The sequence below is a fragment of the Bemisia tabaci genome, chromosome 6, assembly GCF_918797505.1.
Source record: "Bemisia tabaci chromosome 6, PGI_BMITA_v3".
NCBI lineage: Eukaryota > Metazoa > Arthropoda > Insecta > Hemiptera > Aleyrodidae > Bemisia > Bemisia tabaci.
In genome coordinates this window covers 5,955,073-5,976,067 of record NC_092798.1, presented here as the reverse complement: position 1 = coordinate 5,976,067, position 20,995 = coordinate 5,955,073, and the positions used below count along the sequence as shown (strand labels likewise).

The 20,995-nt window shown below is 40.4% G+C and overlaps 1 protein-coding gene across 6 annotated transcripts; it reads left to right on the top strand.

Moving 5' to 3' along the window:
- The first annotated feature begins 1,515 nt into the window (after nt 1-1,515).
- On the top strand, nt 1,516-20,827 carry LOC109038491 (hydroxylysine kinase). 6 transcript variants are annotated; one of them, XR_011900078.1, is made up of 9 exons: nt 1,820-1,850; nt 5,180-5,331; nt 6,247-6,379; nt 7,721-7,807; nt 8,804-8,940; nt 10,791-10,965; nt 14,696-14,946; nt 18,302-18,612; nt 19,534-19,670. XR_011900078.1 is itself a non-coding variant. In XM_072301727.1 (8 exons), the coding sequence occupies exons 2-8, from the start codon at nt 5,185-5,187 to the stop codon at nt 18,494-18,496; spliced, it is 1,125 nt and encodes a 374-aa protein (XP_072157828.1). In that variant the 5' UTR covers nt 1,516-1,699; nt 5,180-5,184; the 3' UTR covers nt 18,497-18,632. The 6 variants fall into 6 exon arrangements, 4 of the variants coding, with proteins under 4 accessions (XP_072157828.1, XP_072157829.1, XP_072157827.1 ...); XR_011900079.1 differs by lacking the exon at nt 19,534-19,670 and adding an exon at nt 18,963-19,081; XM_072301727.1 differs by lacking the exons at nt 1,820-1,850; nt 19,534-19,670 and adding an exon at nt 1,516-1,699 and having other exon boundaries at nt 18,302-18,632.
- Nucleotides 20,828-20,995: the final 168 nt, after the last annotated feature.

Here is a 20,995-nt window from a genome sequence, read left to right as displayed (position 1 = left end):
TAATGGGCCGTGTGTGGTTTCTAAAATAAGCCAGAATTTTTGGTTCTTAATTACAAAGCGTAGCCCATCATGTGTGACCGTCGATGGACGAGAGGACCTCTGATCACGGGAGCAAACTTTTTTCAGAGTATTATTCTAACATCTCGACTTCCATACTCGATGTGTGAATTCGAGAAAAGACACTTCATTTATAGATAAAGATGACGCGCTTACATACGCGAGCCACTCCTCTGAGCGCCATTTAATATCTCAACAATCGCAACTGATCCCAACTCGATCGTTTAAACTGGTGTTGCAATTTTTTGAGATAAGAGTCGCATATTTTAAAAACCCTCTCATGAATATATCTGAGAATTTTCAAGGGAAACATGCAACGCGCTGGTCTGGACACAGCTTACAAATTCACTTGCTGTTTTACCGACTGCTGCCGACTCCTTCCTTCGGGAGAGTCCTCAAAACATCCGGTTTTTTAATAATTTGTCGATCGAATCCGTGTCCATAGGTTCACGTCGATCAACTCACGTCAATCGGTTCACATTTTTATTTTTAGATCGATTCACGGGGATCAAATCCATGCCCCCGTGTGTCAAGATATACCGACATAGTCTCAAGTATCGGACCGCATATCGTCGTCTCCCGGCGAGGGAGCGTTTCTCTATTCCAAGGTTGCAAAATTTCCCTAAAAAAATAATTCAATTTTTACAAGAACGTACATCAGTGCAATCTTTTTCCAAAATGTTCCTGATTTTTGCATGATCTCGGAAGAAAAGTTTGTGAAATTTTCAGCTCGAGAAGCCCAGGATTCTCCCGGTAAAAAACGTAATTTGGGAGGGGATATCTGGCAACATTGAAACGGAGTTGCGTTCTTACTTGAGGAAAATGACAATATGAGAATCCTATAGTGGCGATGCGTGAATGATCGATTATCGATACTTCCCACTTGAAGCTATGGTAAAGAATCGATTATCAAGGTGTTCGTTGCGAACACCCTGTTTATCTATCCTTTTCCATGGGTTGAAACGGCAGATCAATCGATATATCGCAGAGCACGCGAGGCCACTGGAATCCTAGTCATTGGCGGATCCAGCGATTTGGCAACACCGGATTTCCTCCTTTTAAACCCACGGAAATGCATCGATTCTTGGAGGGGTCAGATGCTCCCACAAGAATCGATTATTTAGCATAGGTTTAAATGGAAGAAATCTGATGTTGCCAAACTGCTGGATCCGCCTCTGATCCTAGTTTTCGGTTAGGAGCAGACACGATACTCCGCGCCGAGGAGTCAGTCGTCGGCGATCTCAAGAGCATTGATAAGAGGTTGTCAACGGTGAGGCGATCTTATCGGGACCTCTTGAGCGGCACCGATAAGTGCTGATAAGCGGCGCCGCGAAGGGGGGCCTATCGCCGGGGAGACGGCCGCGGCCGCAACAGTGCCCCACACGAGCGAGAATTGAGTTGTCGTAGCCCCGGCCACAGCCGCTATACAACTTTTGATATCGATCAACGCCCCCCCCCCCCCCTCTGCAACGAAACGTCCCCTCCCCCCATCACGCGGAGATCCGTTGTGGAATAACGTTTTCGTATTCGAGCGGTTTCACTTCCCGCGCGCGTCGACCCGCGAGAAAGTGCTAGTGTTTTGGTTCGCGCCCTCGCGATAAGTAAGCGGGCTTTGTTCGTCTCTCGGAAGTGCTAGAAAAAAGTAAGTTCGAGATAAGTAGTTCGGATTGAGCGAATTTTATTTACCTGTTGAGCACGCGTTTGATCAAGTGTTGGACGATTCGCGTACGGTATCGTGGTTTCACCGTTGGAGTTCATCGATGCTTGCATCGGAAACATGAAACATCGTTTAGGTCTGGCTACGCGATCAAATTCCGAACCAATTCTGATCAAAGTAGACCAGTTGATGACTGATGGTCACCATGCAACAGTCCTTTTTGATCAAGATTGGACGGGCCGTCAAATTTTGATCAGAATGGAGTGGCATCATTCATCTTTCCCTGCCGCACGAGGCATTTCTGCCAAGTTTTCATTTTAAAATTAAGCAAAGTATCATTTTAAGACTGATGACTCCCGACACTTTGATGGTAATTGGTTCGGGAATTTGATCGTGTATCGAGACCTTTTTCCGCTCGAAGGAACCCAACTCCATTCCAATGTTACGAAATTGTCTCAATCAATTTCATTTTTTACGAGAATAACCCTGCTTAATTTTGGTGAAAAATGTGTCTGATTTTTGCGTGAGATCAGAAGAAAAATTGGCGGGATTTTTAGTTAGAAATTTTCAGAATTCTCCTAGTAATAATGCAGTTTGCGTAGAAGAATTTGGCAACATTGGAATTTAGTTACGTTCCTTCGTGAGAAAAACAACGAAGAGTGACCCCTGAAGCGAATTTCCGCGGAAGAAGTTGGTTCACTTGTGAACTCCATCAACAAAATTATCAATTGAGAAAGGAAAACACCCAATATATTTCATGAACGAAATTCTGCGATGGAAAGCGCACCGCCGTCGCTCGGAAATTTCGTTTTATTGTGACGGAAATAACAGACAGTGATCAAAAAGTCGAAATTAATCCTCTCGCAGATTTTTATCCGATTTTTCTTAGCCTTTACTTCAAAACATCACAGCTAGCGAAACGCTCCTTCAACTCTAAACAACGCGAAGAAGAATAAAAGATTGTGTGAGGTTGGGTTCGGACCTAACATGCAACTATTTTAACTCCCCGGTGGACCAGGTTGCATACGCTAGATTTTGTGGGCGAAATCTGAGATCTGCCCACGCTCGCGACGTACAACTCACCTGTCGTGCCAAGGAAGAACGCATGATATGAACATTCAAGAGTTGCCAGATTTCCCTCGATAAAATGTTTATTCTTGAGAAAAGTTATGCATGTTTTTTCATGTAATTTTCAAATATTTGAGATTAAATTTCGGACAAAATTGTTCGAAAATGAGAAGAAAAGTCTCGCGATCATGTACTGGTGCGATGAGTGTTTTCCTCGAGAGTATGCAACCCTGCCCACACTGAGAAAAAACTATGGTTTATAAACCTATTAGTGGTAAATATGGAACACCACTAATAGTAGTACCTCTACATATAATAATAGCACATATACCTTAGTTATGGTCTCTGTACCTTAATTAGGTACAGAGACCTTAGTATGGTTCACAGACCGAGAATCAGTAGTTTATTTACGACTATTATAGGTGTTCCATATTTACCTCTAATAGGTTTATAAACCATAGTTTTTTCTCAGTGCACCGCGGAGTTACAATAGTTGCGTGTTATGTCCAAACCAAACTTCGCATATTCTTACATTATTTTACGCTCGATGCATTATTTAAATGCCAAGTTCGTCGTCAGAGAGCATTTTACTATGTTAGAATCTTGTTAAAAATTCGATCTGCTGGCATCAGATAAAATTTGGGCTCCAACTCTGATCGCATAATCCCACCTATTGCCGGAATCTCACTCTGAATTAGGCAGCTGAATGTGGAATTCAACAGTCATCGCTCAACAGCTAAAATTTTGCAAATTCGAGTTATTTTCATCCAGTTGTGTAACAAACCTATTCGAATAGTTCAGACAAATCCGACATTATCCGATGGTCGCTGAGAATCGTTGCTGAATTTGGTGCGACACGCGCAAAATTCAGGCATCAGACCGATGACTTCCACATTCAAGCCGCATTCAGCTCCCACATTCAGCGTGTGAATGCAACATCAGATTGGCCAGAAGAACTCCATCAAAAACCAGCGCGGCGGTGTTGTGTCTTCACTTCGGTAATGGGGAATCTTTATTTTTAGAGCAAGGGATATTCTCGGATATGTCCCGTTGCGCATATGTTTTACCCACCCGCAGAGCTCATATCGACGGTGAAACTACCAAACCACGTATCTCGGTTTGCGACGTCGCAGACTTCCTGTCATACTTTATTTTTTAAATGAAAAGCTACTTAACGTCCAGTCTTGAAAATTTCCGTGATTTTTCCTCTTCGTGCGGAGAAAAATCTGTGAAAATTGTAAGGAATGATATTGATTTGATCTCCTTCAAAAAAATAAAATGTGAGTGGAGATTTTTAAACACCGCAAACGAGATACGTGGTTTGGTAGTTTCACCGTCGATATGTAAATGCGTATATTTGTGGTTTGCATGAGCCCACCCATTAAAACTGAAGGTGTCATTTCAGCGGAAATAACATACTTATAATTGAGGCATTTATCGGCAAAAAGGCGTATGAGACTTCCAATGCTGCTAGGATTGTGCAACGTAGTATTCTCCAGTTGTAATGTCAATAACTCATCCGACAGTTCTGCTATGCATTTTACCTGAATCTGAGTTTTTCCTCTCTATTGTGAGGGAGTAAGTCGACTGTGAATGAATTCCACCTGGCGCAAGCGCCATAAAAAATCGCACAATCTTAACAGCATTTTAAGCGTCATATGCCCTTTTTACCAAAAAAGTCCTCAATTTGATGAGTTACAAAGTCCCTCACGATTTTGTGGTAGTTTTGGTTTGACTCATTACCTTATTTCTTTGCTTTTGCCGTCCCTCATTCCATTTATTCCTGAAGTTTCCTTGTTCTTAGGGCCAGTTATTTGGATTTCTTCAGTTTAAAAAAGTCCCAAAGTTGTATTAAAATTTTGAAAAGAATGTATGTATACATTCTAACATATAAGACCGAAATTTTCCAAAAAGGGGGATGAACATTTCACTGATGGCAGATGATAGAACATGCACTCCATCTATCACCTGTGCATAATCTTCGTCATTGCCAAGATACCTACAACCTTTTCAACAGTTTCGGTCAGGACAAATAAAGACTAGACCAGACTCATCAGGAGTGCATAGCATGGAATTTTGAACTTTGGCGTTTAGCACGCTCCCCGAAGCACGGGCATCGTTCACTGATGAAATCAAAGCAAATGAACTTTAGACTTCATTTTGCAATTGGGAACTACCATTTCTGGTTCATCCGTAAAAACACGTATGTGAATAGAAAATCTAATGGTGCATACGGTGTTTCTAAACTGAACCAGAATTTATAGTTCCTTATTACAAAATACGGTCCAAATGCTGTGCGACTCTGCTTACACTAGCTTACACCGTATAATACGTATTCATATGTATAAAGCTCTGATAGGATTCTCATCGTGTTCTTTTCATTTTTTGTCACGACAGGTAAAATGGCAGAGGCGCTGAAACCGGGAGAAGAGATAAAACCTCCCGTGACAGATGATGAGCTTCCGGACTTAGTCGAGTCCCTTTACGGACTAAAAATTACGGAATGCAAGGAACTGGTCAGCTATGATGATAAAAATTACCATATACAGGTATAGAGTTCCGACCTGCCTCAATACAAAATGTTTTATCGCTAAAAACTAAACACTGGGCTACAACCAGATTAAATTTTTGGCTTCTGCGGAACCTTGAAATGTTTTCACAAGAAAGTAAACACCATCGCAATGCTTAGTAGATGATGAAGTATTGAAAATAAATACAGTGACCACCCCGATTATCCGACGGTTACAATGACGTGCTAAGTAAGAACGCCGCACAGTGGATCGAGTCAATAGGAGAGGTCGGACAAAATTTGGAAATTTTAAACGCTTATAACTTTGTCTATACAAAATTTTGACGTTCTAAAAGTTGTTCCATTGGTTTCCTCGATAAATTTTCTTTAAGAAGCACCCCTTGAAATTTAAAATGTGACGAAATAAACATCAAAATTTGCATTTGATTTGACATTTCCATAGAAAATTGTTCAAAGGGGGGGGGGGGGTGTCGCGATCTGTTTCAAGGCTTCACGCTGAATGGTTAAGTTAAATTAGTATAGGTAATATTAAGTATGCGGTGCATGTAACTTTCAATTTGTAATAAACTTGTTTAAATTTGAAGAGTTTGTATTGACTGGATAGCTCCCGCACTGTGCATAGGTAAAATTAAGCATAGTAATGATTGGACTGCATTTTGCAATTTGGAACTATAAATTCTGGCTCTTCTGGAAAAACACTTATGTGCATAAGGAAACTAATGGCACATACGTTGTTTTTAAACCGGGCTAGAATTTATAGTTCCCAATTGCAAAATGTAGTCCAATTTATCGACGTCACGAGCTTGAGAGAGCGAAGAAAAATGGTCTTCTGGCATTTTTTTGTCAAGGCATGTCGATTATGCAGTCTAAGATGTTTAGTGAATTAGTGTCATTCTGAAAAACAATCGTAATTATCCGAAAAACTTCTTTCCAGGTTTCGGAGACGTATTCTAATAACTACATATCCGAATTACCAGAGTCCGGGTTTGTTTTGAAGATCCTAAATTCAATGAGCTCTGCCAATATCGATCTCATCGAGGCTCAAAACGCAGTCATACAAAGAATAAGTAAGTGTCTTCACTATTTCCGCATTCCATTTTGCTTGTGCAGCATACTGCTCTAGCCTCTTTACTAGAGCGGATTCCCTCTTGACTCGAGCAAAAGTTCGATTGATTCAAGAGTAGTTTTTCTTGTCAAAAGTTTTTAAGAGTCTGGACTCTAGATCCAAGAAACTTTGAAGAAAGTGAGAATCCAAGAAAACCAATCCAAGAAAACACTCAAAACTGACAATTTTGAAGCTATATTTTCGTTAGTTCTACCTATTTTCTGTTAATGTAATGAAAAAAAAAAAATTAAATATCATTCGAGTTTCTGAATCGTTTCAATGAGCATACATATTTTCCCTTTGCTTATCGTAAAAACTGGAGCAGAAAGTTAAGAAAGACGACGCGCAGTCCTACAACATTCCTAGAGTCTTCTCAGCGCTAATATACGTTTCACGCCAATTGACCGATTGGACTGCGTTCGGCGCAATGCGAGAAGTATTCGCACAGTCTTGTAGGCGCTAATATGGGCTTGACGCCGACCGCACCGTTTGGCGCAATGCGTGAAGTATTTCTATAGTCTTGCAGGCGCTAATATACGTTCAACGCCGGCCGCATTGTGTTCGGCGCGGTGATTATTCTAACTCGCGTTAGAATAATCACGACATCGAATAATAGAGCTTATAAAAGGCCCATGATGTGTTGCGACACCGTTATGAGCATTCCAGCGTTGCCTCGTTTCTCCCGATTGAATATTTTTTCCGAGAAAAGTTAGGAAAGTTATTTATACCCACGACCATTATTCAATCTTCTCACTTCATTTATATCATCAGAAGGTAAGGCATCGATGACTTGTCAACAAACTAACCTAAACTAGCATCAACATAAAAATGCGTTTATTTTCCAACTGTTTCCTGTTTTGCCAAACTTCTACCTTAAATTAACTTCATTTTAAATTCGCGCATTCCTGTTGCAGATGTTAAGGTACCTATTCGCGCAATCCTTGTGCCTTTTTCGCGTAATCTTAATATATTTTCTTGAGCTTTGCGAGCAATCCTGGATTACCGCTCCTTAGCACGGGAGATCTCAACTTTGTTCTTCGGATTCTCCTCGGCTTTACCTAGTCCTTGAAAATTTGAAAAGCCTGGAGCATGGGTGTCCCTATCTCCTTGATGTCTATGGACAATAAATCTACTCTGTAGATGGCTGCAGGTTCCTTTCGAAACAAAAGCCAATAAACCAGCCAAAAAAAAAAAAAAACACATGAAAAAACTATTGGTCTTCGTAACATAGAGCTCCCGAGGAACATGTATTGTTTTACATAGATCATTACCATAAAATTAATTTATGGGTGTCATGTTTCAGGAGATAATCAAAAGACATTTAAGCACATCCTCTTTCCGAAGTTGGTAAAAACTCGATGCGGAAAGGAATACATTCTTCAAGAATTAGGTGGGTTGCGTTCTAAAAAGAAGTCAAATTCAGCACCGTTATAGTTTTACTCGCATGCAAAGGGCGGTTTTTGCTCAGTTCCTGTTACTTCATGTGATGACACACGGAAAAAAGTGTAAGGGGTTATCCCCTAAAATTCTGCTACTATCCCAATTTGATGGATGATGTGGACATTTCCAATTAATTGTAGTAGTACCGCAACTCAAGTTGAGGCTGTTCCGTAATATTTGGGTTAGTAACCTAATTTATTGGGGTACTACCTCATTTCGTTGGGGTACTACCGCAAGTAATAGGGGTTCTACCACAATTAATCGGAAATGTCCATATCCTCCAACAACCACGTGCTTTTTTTATCCGTGCAGAGCTACGCCTCACTCAAAAAACAAGTATGGGAAGAGTGACTTACCGGCCGACTTATGGATCATGGAGCCATAAAATGTAGTTCGTGGAGCCATGCTTATAGGTTCACGACCAATGAAGTATGGCTCAGAAAGCCATACTGGAAACGGCAAATCACTTTGGTCAGAAGTTATGGATCTCCGAGCCATTTTTTATGGGTCTCAGAGTCGTGAAAATAATTCACCAAGATTTGAAATTCCGTCAAACTTTGCTGATATACTGGTAATACTTGTATCCTAGCATTCTAGTGATACACTAGTAATTTTATTAAATTTGGATCAGCAAAATTTATATATTTAATATCTTATTTAATCTATTTATATTTTATTGAAATTTTAAGTTAGGTTAAACTAATAATTTTCAAAATTATAATTAAATTTAGTGGTTTAAATTTTCATAAAGAAGAATTTCAATAAGAATTTTAATTGCTTTGGTAAAAATACCAAAGAGTTCGAATTTTTGAAGAGGTCAGAGCCTGACTATCTTTGTAAATGTTGAATTAAATAGATCAAGAATAAAGAAAAGTTCGTCACAAACGTCGTGTGCACTTTTCAAAGAGTATTTGGACAAATGAGCAAAGTGATTTTTTCTCCCCAGGCGAACCCGGGAAAAAGTATGCGGTGCGGCTGTTTGAATACATTCCTGGAAATATACTGCATGGCGTGTCCAGTATACCCTTAACTTTATTCGAAGAGATAGGCTCCACGGTAGGCAGGATAGACGTAGTGTTGAAGGTAAGTAGGCCCTTTGACGTAACCTTTGAGCTTCGTCTTAAAAATTGTTACATCACGACTTGTGCCGATTAGTTGACTGATTTTCACAAGAGGATTTAAAATATTAACGTGGTCTGCGACGTGTCCAATTAGTAATTTTAAGATAACTATGTAAACTGAGTTGGTGATCTTGCCATGTGCGTGAAATCCCCATTACAGAGGAAAAAAGCTCATTCTCAGCTTCTCTATGGGAGAATATCATACTCAAATGAGCTTTTACCCCTTATAATGAGAATTTCACCAAATGCCAAAATCACCAACTCTATTTGAACACCGCATGCGCCAAACCGCAAGCAGTTCATAACAACCTGGGTTTAAAGTTGAACCATTGCATGGTGCCGCACGGACTCAAAAATAATTTAAGTTGATTAAAAATTGGAGTGCTCTTGAGTAATACCGATATGAGGACATTTTTGAAAGACGCTGCGAGGGATCTTATGGAGGATCTCTTTCTGAAGTAAAACAAAAAACTGTAGAATTGAACTCCAACGAATTGAGGCAAATTCTCAAAAATCTTCGGAGGACGTTATTTACGAAACATAATACCTAGTCATCATAGCTGAACGTAAAGACTGATGAGCAATCACTGCAAATGCCAACCTCAACCATTGGCTTGCTTTCCAAGCTACTGATATTTGTAGATTTTTTTTTTACCAAAGTTCAAATAATTTTTCTTTGATCCATCTTTGCAGAATGGACCACTAGACAAGATACGAATGTAAGCATTCCGGCACATGTTCTTGTACCAGAATTTCAAGTAGAACCCGATTCCCGCATCGAAAATTGCTGAAATCAACCCATTACTAAGATATTAAAGTTTTTATTTTACATTTCTTACGGGAATCAATTGCATTGCCCGCTCACAAGAAACGCAATAGTCTACGTGAGTCAAATAGTGCACTACAACAATAGTGACCGTCTTTTTGATCGAGCAGTTTTCTTGCTCTACCCTGTGATGTTTAAAGTGTAAACAACGTGGAAAGCTTGAGTCGAAGTGCTAAGATTGAGGTTGCCATACTTTTATGCCAGACAGACTATTAGGCAGGGTAACGTTTAGTGTGGGATTCGACTCACGTAGGTCTTTGCGTTTTCATGAGCGGGAGGTTTGAATTCTCGCGTCAAGAAACATGAAATATGTTGGTTAGGAGTTAATTTCAGTCATTTTCACCGCCCAAATCGTGTTTTACATGGAATTTCAGTTAAGAAACATGCATCAGAACGCTTAACTTCCTACTTTGTCTAGTGGTCCATTTCCACCAAAAATACTCGATCAGAGTTATGACTGTCTCAGACAGTGCTCCCATTTCCCGGAACTTTTGAGATTTTCCTGAATTTTTCTCGGAACTTTTGAAATTCTCGGAATTTTCCAAGTCTTCTGAATTTTCCAAATCTTCTGAATTTTCCGGAACTTTTAAGAATTTTTTTAAAAAAATCTAAAAGAAACTCCGGAACTTTGGACGGTCATTGAGTGGGAGAAATTGAAACAAAAATGTTCCGAGTCCCGGAACTTTTGAGATTTTCCTGATTTTTTCTCGGAACTTTTAAAATTCTCGAAACTTTCCAAATCTTCAGAATTTTCCGGAACTTTCACGAATTTTTTAAAAAAAATCTAAAAGGAATTCCGGAACTTTTGACGGTCATTGAGTGGGAGAAATTGAAACAAAAATGTTCCGAATCCCGGAACTTCTGATGTACATGGAATGGGAGCGCTGGTCTCAAATCAGATGCTCAGCTTAAAAACTGACCGGAGGAGGAATCGAAACTTTATGTTAGAAGTTATGTCTAGCCATTAACTTTGCTTAGTTTTCCAGGGCTTTTGGCACAAGGGCTACCAAGAAACGAAGACGGTGTGGATGCTGGATCACATTGAATCGCTGGAATCGTTTTTGTACGCTGTGAAAAACGAGGGTGACCGCACCCTGGTATCCGAAGTCATCGACACCTTCCAGCAAACTGTCATGAAACATTACGATCAGTTCTCGAAAGGTTAGACGTAGTTTTAAGAACTCGAAAGTAAAAAATACCTCAATCCTCGGTGTAACCAAAATTGGGAAATCTTGAAGGATTTTTTTTTCTGAGGAAGCCATGTAAAACTGCATGTAACTTGCAACGGGAAACATATCGACGGCGTGAGTACGCAACCACGTATCTCGTTTACGGTGTTTGAAAATCTCTTTTTTAACTTTTCCCCCAAATCTGAGTGATACCTCACTGACAGCATATAGCAGAGCATTGAGAGCTCACGCTTCGCGTCGTCGCGCCTTCAATTTTTCAGATACAGCACGGACGTCCATCAAGTACGAATAGTTGTATCTCTGCGCCGTCGTAAACGCTCATCTTTTCCCTCGCTTTATTTCCATATTGTGTTTGTTTCCGTTTGTCTCATTCGTGATGTTACTTCAAGCACTACGTGAGTAACACAGCCGAAGGTAGGGTAGATGTGTTCGGGCCTCTTTTTTAACTTTCCTCTCGAATTTCCTCATTGACAGCATATAACAGAGCATTGAGAGCTCACGCGTCGCGTCATCGCGCCTTCAATTTTTCAGATGCAGCACGGACGTCCATCAAGTACGAATAGTTGTATCTCTGCGCCGTCGTAAACGCGCATCCTTTCCCTCCCTCTATTTCCATATTGTGTTTGTTTCCGTTTGTCTTATTCGTGATGTTACTTCAAGCGCTACGTGAGAAACACAGCCGAGGGTAAGAGGATGTGTTCGGGTCTCCTCTTTAACTTTTCTACCGAATCTGAGCGACACCTCATTGACAGCTTATTAGCAGAGTATCGAGAGCTCACGCTTCGCGTGATCGCGCCTTCAATTTTTCTGATGCAGCACGGACGTCCATCAAGCACGAATAGTTGTATCTCTGCGCCGTCGTTGACGCTGGTGCTTCAAACTAGTAGCATAGAGCAGAGCATTGCGAGTTCACGACTCAAGCCATCGCGTCCTACATTTTTCATAAGTAATGTGGACATCCGTCTTGCGCTAATCGTTGTATCGCGTTTACACTTTAGATGTCTCTTATTTTTGAATTTCGAGATAAGTTAAGGTTAAGTTTGCCCGAGATACGCCATGGTATATTCAAAACAGTAGTCATTTTGAAAAGGAAGAAATATGTTTAAAGGTCTTTCAAGATGTCTATAAATGGTGCGTATGTCAAAAAAGCGAACCGACCATCGCATCTAAGGGAGTTACACATAGTTACAATGTGTTTGTGTGTTGAAACTTCTACAGACTTAAGGGTCTTGTGACGTTTCAAAATTAATGCCGCCCGCCATTTTATTAATTTACAGAAAAATTGTTAATAGAGTCTGTTTGAAAATTTCACTGAATTTTATCGGTAGCACAAGGAAAAAAAACCGGCGCTTCGCTTCGCTCCGCGCCGGTTTTTGGGGGGGCTTCGCCCCCCCAAGCCCCCCCAGGACGCGCGCTTCGCGCGCGTTTTTAGTTTGAGTGTCCGGCCTCAGTTGTTCTGTCTTTTAAGTGACCCGCGCGTCCACCGCGGGAAGAGTGTATTTTCCGAAGGGAGGGGCGGGGGCGGGAAGTTATCAATGTTTGGAGGTTGGATTTACGTTTACACTGTTGAAGGCATTGATTATTCGAATAAGGACTTCATGTCGCCAGATTGCAACAACAATCCTCATGTAATGTCTAATATGAAAAAATGTCAACAAACGCTGTGGCAAGCTTGAATGACGATGGATGAATCTCCATAACCCACTGTGCGACAACATTGCCGTCTTGTCCACCTATTATCAGTCTGTAACCCACTGTGCGACAATATAGCCATCGTGTCCACCAATTATCAGTTCATCAGTTCGTGACCCATTGTACGACAACATTGCCGGCTTATCCACCAATTTTCAGTTCTTGACCCACTGTGCGACAACATTGCCGTCTTGTCCACCAATTTTCAGTTCGTGACCCACTGTGCGACAACATTGCCGTCTTGACCACCAACTTTCAGTTCGTGACCACTGTGCGACAACATTGCGTCTTGTCCACCAATGTTCAGGTCGTGACCCACTGTGCGGCTTCCCTCCTCTTTTGCCGCACACCCCCCGCCTAAAACTTTCAAAGCTCGCCATTTTTAAACGGCTCGACCGATTTCGCTCAAATTCAATACCAGCCTAGAACTATGTAAGATCTTCCTTCTGTAAAAATTTCGGGGGGAAAGCTTTTAATTTGCGCGAGTTATCGCGCCCACAAAATTGAACCTCCCCCCACTTCTCGCCCCCACCATTCGAAATGTAATACTTCGATCTCCGTTTTTTTTTTCGCAGAATGGTAGTCCTGTTCCTCTACTTTACATCGCAAAAAGTTTCACCCGGAAATTTTTTAAAATGAGGGAAATATAACCAAGCAAAAATCGGAAAAACCACGATGAGTCGGAAATACATACATAAATAAACAGATATATATATATATATAAACATGAATTCAAACGGCATGCATATTCGTAATCTACGACCCATGATCGATGCTCATTACATGGTCTTTGGTCCAGGTCTGACATCAGGGGAGAATGCAATAGTGTATTTCCTTCGGAAAATACACTAATATTTCCTTCGGAAAATACACTAAAAGTCAGTGAAATTTTCGAATAGCTTCGTTGGACAGTTTCTTCGTAATAAAATAAAATGGCGGCGGAAATTTTGAATCGTCGCCTGGCGCTTGTGAAACTTTGGCCGGAATGTGACGACTTGTGGCTCCTAAGCGCAAAATGAAGTCAAAAAAATGTCGGGCGATCGAGAATTAGACTTTATTTTGCAATTTGGAACAACAATTTCTGGCTCAGTTTAGAAACAACGTATGCACCATTAGTTCGCCCCTCCATACATTAGTATTTTTCCGGATGAGCCATAAATTGTAATTCCCAATTGAATCGACGTACGTGAAAATGTCCGTTGTCCAATACAGGGTTTTATCATCTCAGCGGTTTCTTTTGCCCCGCGACACTGATGGATAAGATCGATCTCATTTGTGAACGTTTATTCATACTGAAGGGATTATTTATAAAATTGTTCTACATTCCTAACGTCTTAAACCATCTTGCGTCGTTAAGTTACAACGAAGTCGTCCACTCAAATTCTGAAACACTGTCTTGGACATCGGACATTTTCGCATACGTCAATTCAATGGAGATGTTACATGTGTGAGGAATTTGCGATTTGACTGTTGATTCATTTGTAAAAGTTCGCGAGAAACACGGTGGTGCTACTGGTTTTTTCTGAAATCAACTCCCAAGCTCAAAAACAGCTCTCAAGTTGAGGCCAAAATGGAGGGGATATCCCGCCGTACCCTGAGAGTCCACATTTACATCAAAACAAACTCTCCATGCAAAGATAGGGAGCAAATACATTAGCAGGGTTGCTGTGTTTTTAGTTTTGGAGTCCCTAAATAAAGTGGCAGCCCTGTCAATGTATTTGCTCCCTATCTGTGCATGGAGAGTTTGTCTTGATGTAGATGTGGATTCTCAGGGTAGGGTGGGATATCCCCTCCATTTTGGCCTCACTTTGAGAGCTTTTTTTGAGCTTGGGAGATGATTTCAGAGAAAACCAGTGGCTCCATCGTGTTTCTCGCGAACTTTTACATGAGAAACAACAGTCAAATCGCAAATCCCTCACACATGCAACACCTCCATTGCAAAATGCAATCAAATTTCTCCTCAGAGTTGGTTTGTTTCTAAGCTGAAGGATTGAATTGATGAATTGCAGGGGTCATCCACGGGGACTTCAACGAGTCAAACGTCATCGTGGGTCGGCACTCGAACTGCGACGCCGGCGACCTCCACGTCATGGGAGTTCTGGACTTCGGCGACACCTGCTACTCGACGTACCTCTTCGAGCTGGCCATCACGATCACCTACGCCATCCTCCAGGCGGACGATCTCATCGCCGGAAAACACGTCCTCAAAGGCTACACCAAAGTCAACCCCCTCTCTCAGCTCGAACTCCAGTTCCTTAAGGTTCGTTATTTCAATGCTTCCGTCACACAGAAAGACAGGTAAATGGGAGAGGCCGAACAGAATGTGGAAACTTTAAAAGCCTATGATGGAGATGTTGCATGTGTGAGGAATTTGCGATTCGCCCATTGATTCTTACGTAAAAGTTCGCGAGAAACACGACGGTGCCTCTGGTTTTCTCTGAAATCAACTCTCAAGCTCAAAAAAAGCTCTCAAGTTGAGGCCAAAATGGAGGGGATATCCCACGCTATCCTGAGAGTCCACCTCTACACCAAGACAAACTCTCCATCCAAAGATAGGGAGCAAATACATTGACAGGGCTGCCTTCTTTATTTGGGGACTCTAAAACTGAAAACACGGCAACCATGTCAAAATATTTGCTCCCTATCTTTGCATAGAGAGTTTGTCGTGATGTAGAGGTGGACTCTCAGGATAGCGTGGGATACCCCCTCCATGTTGGCCTCAACTTGAGAGCTTTTTTTGAGCTTGGCGGACCAGTGACACCATCGTGTTTCTCGCGAACTTTTACATCGACGGTGAAACTACCAAACCACGTATCTCGGTTTGCGACGTCGCAGACTTCCTGTCATACTTTATTTTTTAAATGAAAAACTACTTAACATCCAGTCTTGAAAATTTCTGTGATTTTTCCTCTTTGTGCGGAGAAAATTCCGTGAAAATTTCAAGGAATGATATTGATTTGGTCTACTTCAAAAAAATAAAATGTGAGCGTAGATTTTTAAACACCGCAAACGAGATACGTGGTTTGGTAGTTTCACCGTCGACATACGTATCAATAGTCAAATCGCAAATTCTTCGCACATGCAACATCACCTTGCGGTGATACAGAACGTTAAGGTTTCAAGGGTGGTTTCACGATAACTGGAATGTTTCGTCGCCGTAACAGACAACCTATTTTTCGGTCATATTTTTAGTGGTTTTGATGATCATTTGAATTTTTTGCATTCATCTACACAGGGTTACGTGTTATGACGCTTTTCAAAAATTTATCGCACAACTTTTCAATTTTAATATATAAATGCCCTAGTAAAAATTGGCAGTAGAATCTGTGTTCCAAAATACCATAGACCTACGGCCGGCTGTAAGATTTCCAATAGCTTCTATAGCCGGCTACACAATTTCTTAAAGTCTTTTATAGCCGATGGCCATTAAGCAACTCACAGCCAGACGGTAAAGTGTATGCTTTACGTCACTAATTACGGATGCTTGGACTTAGTGAGTTATTGGACCACTGCTCTCTTTTTGGGCTGTAGTATCTTGCTTTATTTTGCGAGGAAAGCTCCGTACTTTTGATGGATGCCAGCCATTCCTAACATATTAGAGCGCCTTCAGTTTCGTATGATACTGTGCAATATCTCTGGTGTGAAATACATATGTAGTTGCTTCAAGCGCCGTGGCACGCTGCGGTGCGGCAGCCACGCGAAATGCGCATTGGCGCCTACAAACCTAACAGGGATACTTCACGCGTTGCGCAATGCGTGAAGTATCCCTGTTAGGTTTGTAGGCGCCAGTGCGTCGCCGCTCCGCTTTGTGTTAGGCTCTAATATTTAATCTGGCGGAGTCAACGTTATTTCACTCATGATTTTGAAATGTTTGCACATCCTGTATGGATTATTTTCGTTTTAATTGATGAAAAAAATATGTATTAAAGGAAAATATAACGTTTGTTTTGTAAATATTAAGGTGGTTCCGTATCAAACTTAATGATTTCCAAAGCACACGAATTTCTACACAATTTCTTATAGCCTTTTATAATCGATGGCGAAAAAGCAACAGCCAGGCGATAAAGTGTGAAGCCCGGCGATAGGGACTATAGCCCGGCTGCATAATTTTTTATCGCTTCGTATAGCCCGGCCGTATGATTTTCTCCGCATTCTAAAGCCAGCTATATGATTTTCTGTAGCCTTCTTTAGCCGGCTATAAGAATTCCTATGGTATTTTGAAACGCAACTTTTACCGCCAATTTTTACCAGGGTGGCCGAAAATGTGCTGTCTGTTACGCTGACTTTTGATCGCGTAACATACAGCACATTTTCGGAAATTACATAATATTAATTGAGAAGAAGAGCAATAAATCATTAGAAAGCGTTATGGTACGTATTGAAAATTAGTGCGAAAAAATTCGAGTGATTATCATTTCTACTAAAAATATGACCGAAAAATGTGTTGTCTGTTCCGGCGACAAAACTATTCCAGTTATCGTGAAACCACCCTCAAATGTGGTTCCAGTGGTTTAATTCCTTGTAAAATTTTCTTTGAGAAGCACCTCTTTAAATTTAAAGGTTGACGCAATGAACATGGAAATTAGCTTTTAAAAAAGTTAGTTTTGGTAAAAAAAAAACCATGTCCGACCTCTCCTATCGACATGATCCACTCTGCATCACATGGTGCATTTTTTTCTGGCACTATCTGTACCCCGGAAAGCTCAGCAGTTTTAACCCCGGCTATATTTTTGGTCCCGGCTGCCGAAATTCGGTAAAATTACCGAACTGCGGGCTGACAATTGAAATTAAAACAGAAAACTATGGACAAATAGGAAATGGGGAGATCCAATTGGTAGAGACCGATTTTTTATGTAGACTAAGGGGGAAAATTATGGGCAAGCTCAAGTAGCTCCCCCCCCCCTCCTCTTAAAATTTCACACTCCGTTAATTAAATTTTTGGACGCTCGTGTTGCTCTTTTTATACCCAGGACGTTCAATTTTTCGCTAGGATTGGAACGTCGCGATTCAACGTACAACTGGAAGATTCTCATGAACATTTTGGTTCCGAGCCTCGAAATAAATTCGATTTTTTTCATGGTGCAGGTCACTGAGGAGTTTGAACTTTAAGACCTCCTCTCCCCCAAATAGCATTTTTCAACGGAACAATTGCGGTATTTTGAAATTGAGTTGCGAATTTTTGAGGATTTTTTGGGCATAAAATCGATATGATCATCAACATCTGAGTGATTATCCTCAAGCTTGTCGGAATTTCATCTCTATAAAATTGTATTCGATGAAACTTTATGTCAATTTATAACAACTTTTGTTCGATAAAATAAATCCTCAACGATAAAATCGCTATTTTATTGCAAATTTATGCGATGAGATCGCAATTTATCTCAAATTTTCATCCGATAGTATTGCGATAAATTGACGACAGTAAAATCACGATATATTCTCCGATCAAATCGCAATTTATCGCGATCACTGCTACTTGGGAAAAAATTCTTATGAACACTTCGGTCTCAAGCCTCCGAATGGATTTGATTTTTTCATCGTTCAGGTCATTGAAAAATTTGAACTTACCTACAGATCCCCTCTCCCTGAATCGGTCACTGTGTTTTGTTTTGCAGACATGCATATGCGCCCGTCTGTGTCAGAGCTTAGTGATGGGGGCCTATACTCTCCTCCAAAACCCGGAGAACACTTACGTGGCGCGAACGAGCTACAGAGGCTGGCGATACCTGAAATTGCTCTGGCCGATGGACTCCGATGCTTTGTTGCACTTGTGGACTGCGGCTGACCCATCCACTATCGCGGAGGAATAGATCCGCGTCCTCGAAAACGCCTTCAATTTTTAGTTTATGCAACCAGGCCGAATTCGGTCTTAGACATTCCTAAACACAGACTGACAATCAAATCAGGAATCATCCAAAAATTCTGGGTACCGGTATAGAAACAGCATTGCCAATTAGCGGAGGAGTAGATCCTCGTCCTCGAAAACGCCTTCAATTTTTAGAGTATGCAATAAGACCAAATTCGGCCATAGACATTCCTAAACACAGACTGACAATCAAATCAGGGAGCACCCAAAAATTCTGGTCGAATAAAGGACCGATATGGAAAGAGCATTGCCAATTAGCATTGAGTGATCGTTTTCATGGGGTAAAAATTATCACTTTATGATAAAAATTAGCATTAGTTAAAAGATACCGCGACTGTTGCACGCAATCGGGAATTTTTATGCCGCACAAAGTTTTAATCAACTCTTTTTTTAAATTTTTTTTTTTTTAGATATGCATTTGTGCACGTTTGTGTCAGAATTTAACAATGGGCGCCTATAACCTTCTCCAAGATCCAGAGAATACATACGTAGCAGGAAATCGTCCCAGAAACTGGCGCTATTTGAAACTCCTGTGGGCCATGGATTCCAAAGCATTAATACGCTTGTGGACTCAGGACAATGTTTTACAATAAAGAGGCGGTAAACGAAAAGGTCAGAGGCAGAGGGGTTGAATCACATTGTAACGTTGCAAAGTTTCATTCGACACCTCGATTTTTTCCCAGAGGGACCGCTATCTCTGACAATTTAGTCAATTTTCTTTCATATTTGAAAAATATTGAGCCTGAAATTTTTTTTATAGAATATGCACCCATTAATGAATGAAGAAAAAGGTTGTCAAATGAAACTCTGCAACATTGCAAGGAAGTCAAACCCCTCTGACTCTTGAACCCTCACTATATGGTTTAAAATGGCCGAATAATTAATGAAATCGGGATTTTTTTTTTTCATTTATCGAAGTTGTTTTCCCCTTCCCCCTATTTCCCTCTTTTTCCTTTTTATCGAGAATTTCTCTCTTTTTAGATATGCATCTGTGCACGTTTGTGTCAGGTCTTAACATTGGGTGCCTATAATCTTCTTCAAGATCTAGAAAACACATACGTTGCCGGAAATCGTCCAAAAAAGTGGCGATATTTGAGACTGCTTTGGCCGATGGATTCCAACGCATTATTGCACATGTGGACTCATGACGACTGACGAGGTTCACAGTAGCAGAGTATAATATTTCTTAAAAAATGCAATTTCAGTGAACAGTGGCAGTAGCTAAAAAAAACATAATCGTACGCTACTTCCAAATTATCTGTAGGCACTTTCATGCGAAAATGTGAATGAAAAATTCCAGAACGATAATACGATTATTTTTAATACATTTAGATTCGCGTCTCACAATGCTTTAACACCAGTTAAGTTAGAAAATTGTCTCCAACACGCTACAAAAAGTTTTGCCAGTGACAAATCTCATCTTGGTTGTAGGTCCTTTTCAGAAATATTTAATATTTTTTGACAAACTTGAAGATTTGTGGGCAAGATTACCCTCTAGGACAAAAAAAAAAAATTGCCAAGGTCTAACTGGCTAGAAAGCTTTGTGTCGTTGGAAAAAAGGAAATTTCTTCAACGATACAAATTGTTTGTTTCAGGGTCTATGTTTTAAACACTCTCCCATCAATTAATGAAGTAATAATTGCTCTATACTTAGATCAGAACAAATCATTATTTGGACTACATGTTGCGATAAAGAGGAACACAACATCTGACTCATTTCAGAAACAACATGTGTGCATGATGTTCACCATGTGCAGATGGGCCCTGTCATAAATGAATCAGAACTAGTTCCTTATTGCAAAATTTAGTCCATTTTGAATGTACCTACAAGTACCAAGAAAAATGGGTTTTCTTCATCTGTGCCTTAATTTAGTCTTTTAAGTGCCAAAGCACATATCGACGGTGAAACTACCAAACCACGTATCTCGGTTTGCGACGTCGCAGACTTCCTGTTATACTTTATTTTTTAAATGAAAAACTATTTAACATCCAGTCTTGAAAATTTCTGTGATTTTTTCTCTTTGTGTGGAGAAAATTCCGTGAAAATTTCAAGGAATGATATTGATTTGGTCTCCTTCAAAAAAATAAAATGTGAGCGTAGATTTTTAAACACCGGAAACGAGATACGTGGTTTGGTAGTTTCACCGTCGATATGTAATTATTTCTTAAGTGTTTGTTAAAAATATTCCCCTTAAATGTGCCTACCTTGAGAAATTGTGAATTGATGTCACTTTTTTGTCTCCAATGAAATGAATAAAAATTTATTTTATCGAGACCTGACTCGCATTTTTTATGTATCCTCTTTGCGGTAATATACCTAAGGATAGTGTGTGGTAGCAGAGATTCTCAGAGGGAAATAAAAAGAATCAGCAATATCTTCCTGTGAAATATTTTGGATAATTTCACAATCCTTTAAAACATTTTAAAAATGTGCGACAGTACC

Bases quoted from the DNA above. Each gene is read 5' to 3' on its own strand.
- LOC109038491 (XM_072301725.1), top strand. The intron at 8,941-10,790 runs GTAAGTAGGCCC...TTAGTTTTCCAG, and splicing joins GGATAGACGTAGTGTTGAAG to GGCTTTTGGCACAAGGGCTA. The intron at 10,966-14,695 runs GTTAGACGTAGT...GATGAATTGCAG, and splicing joins TTACGATCAGTTCTCGAAAG to GGGTCATCCACGGGGACTTC.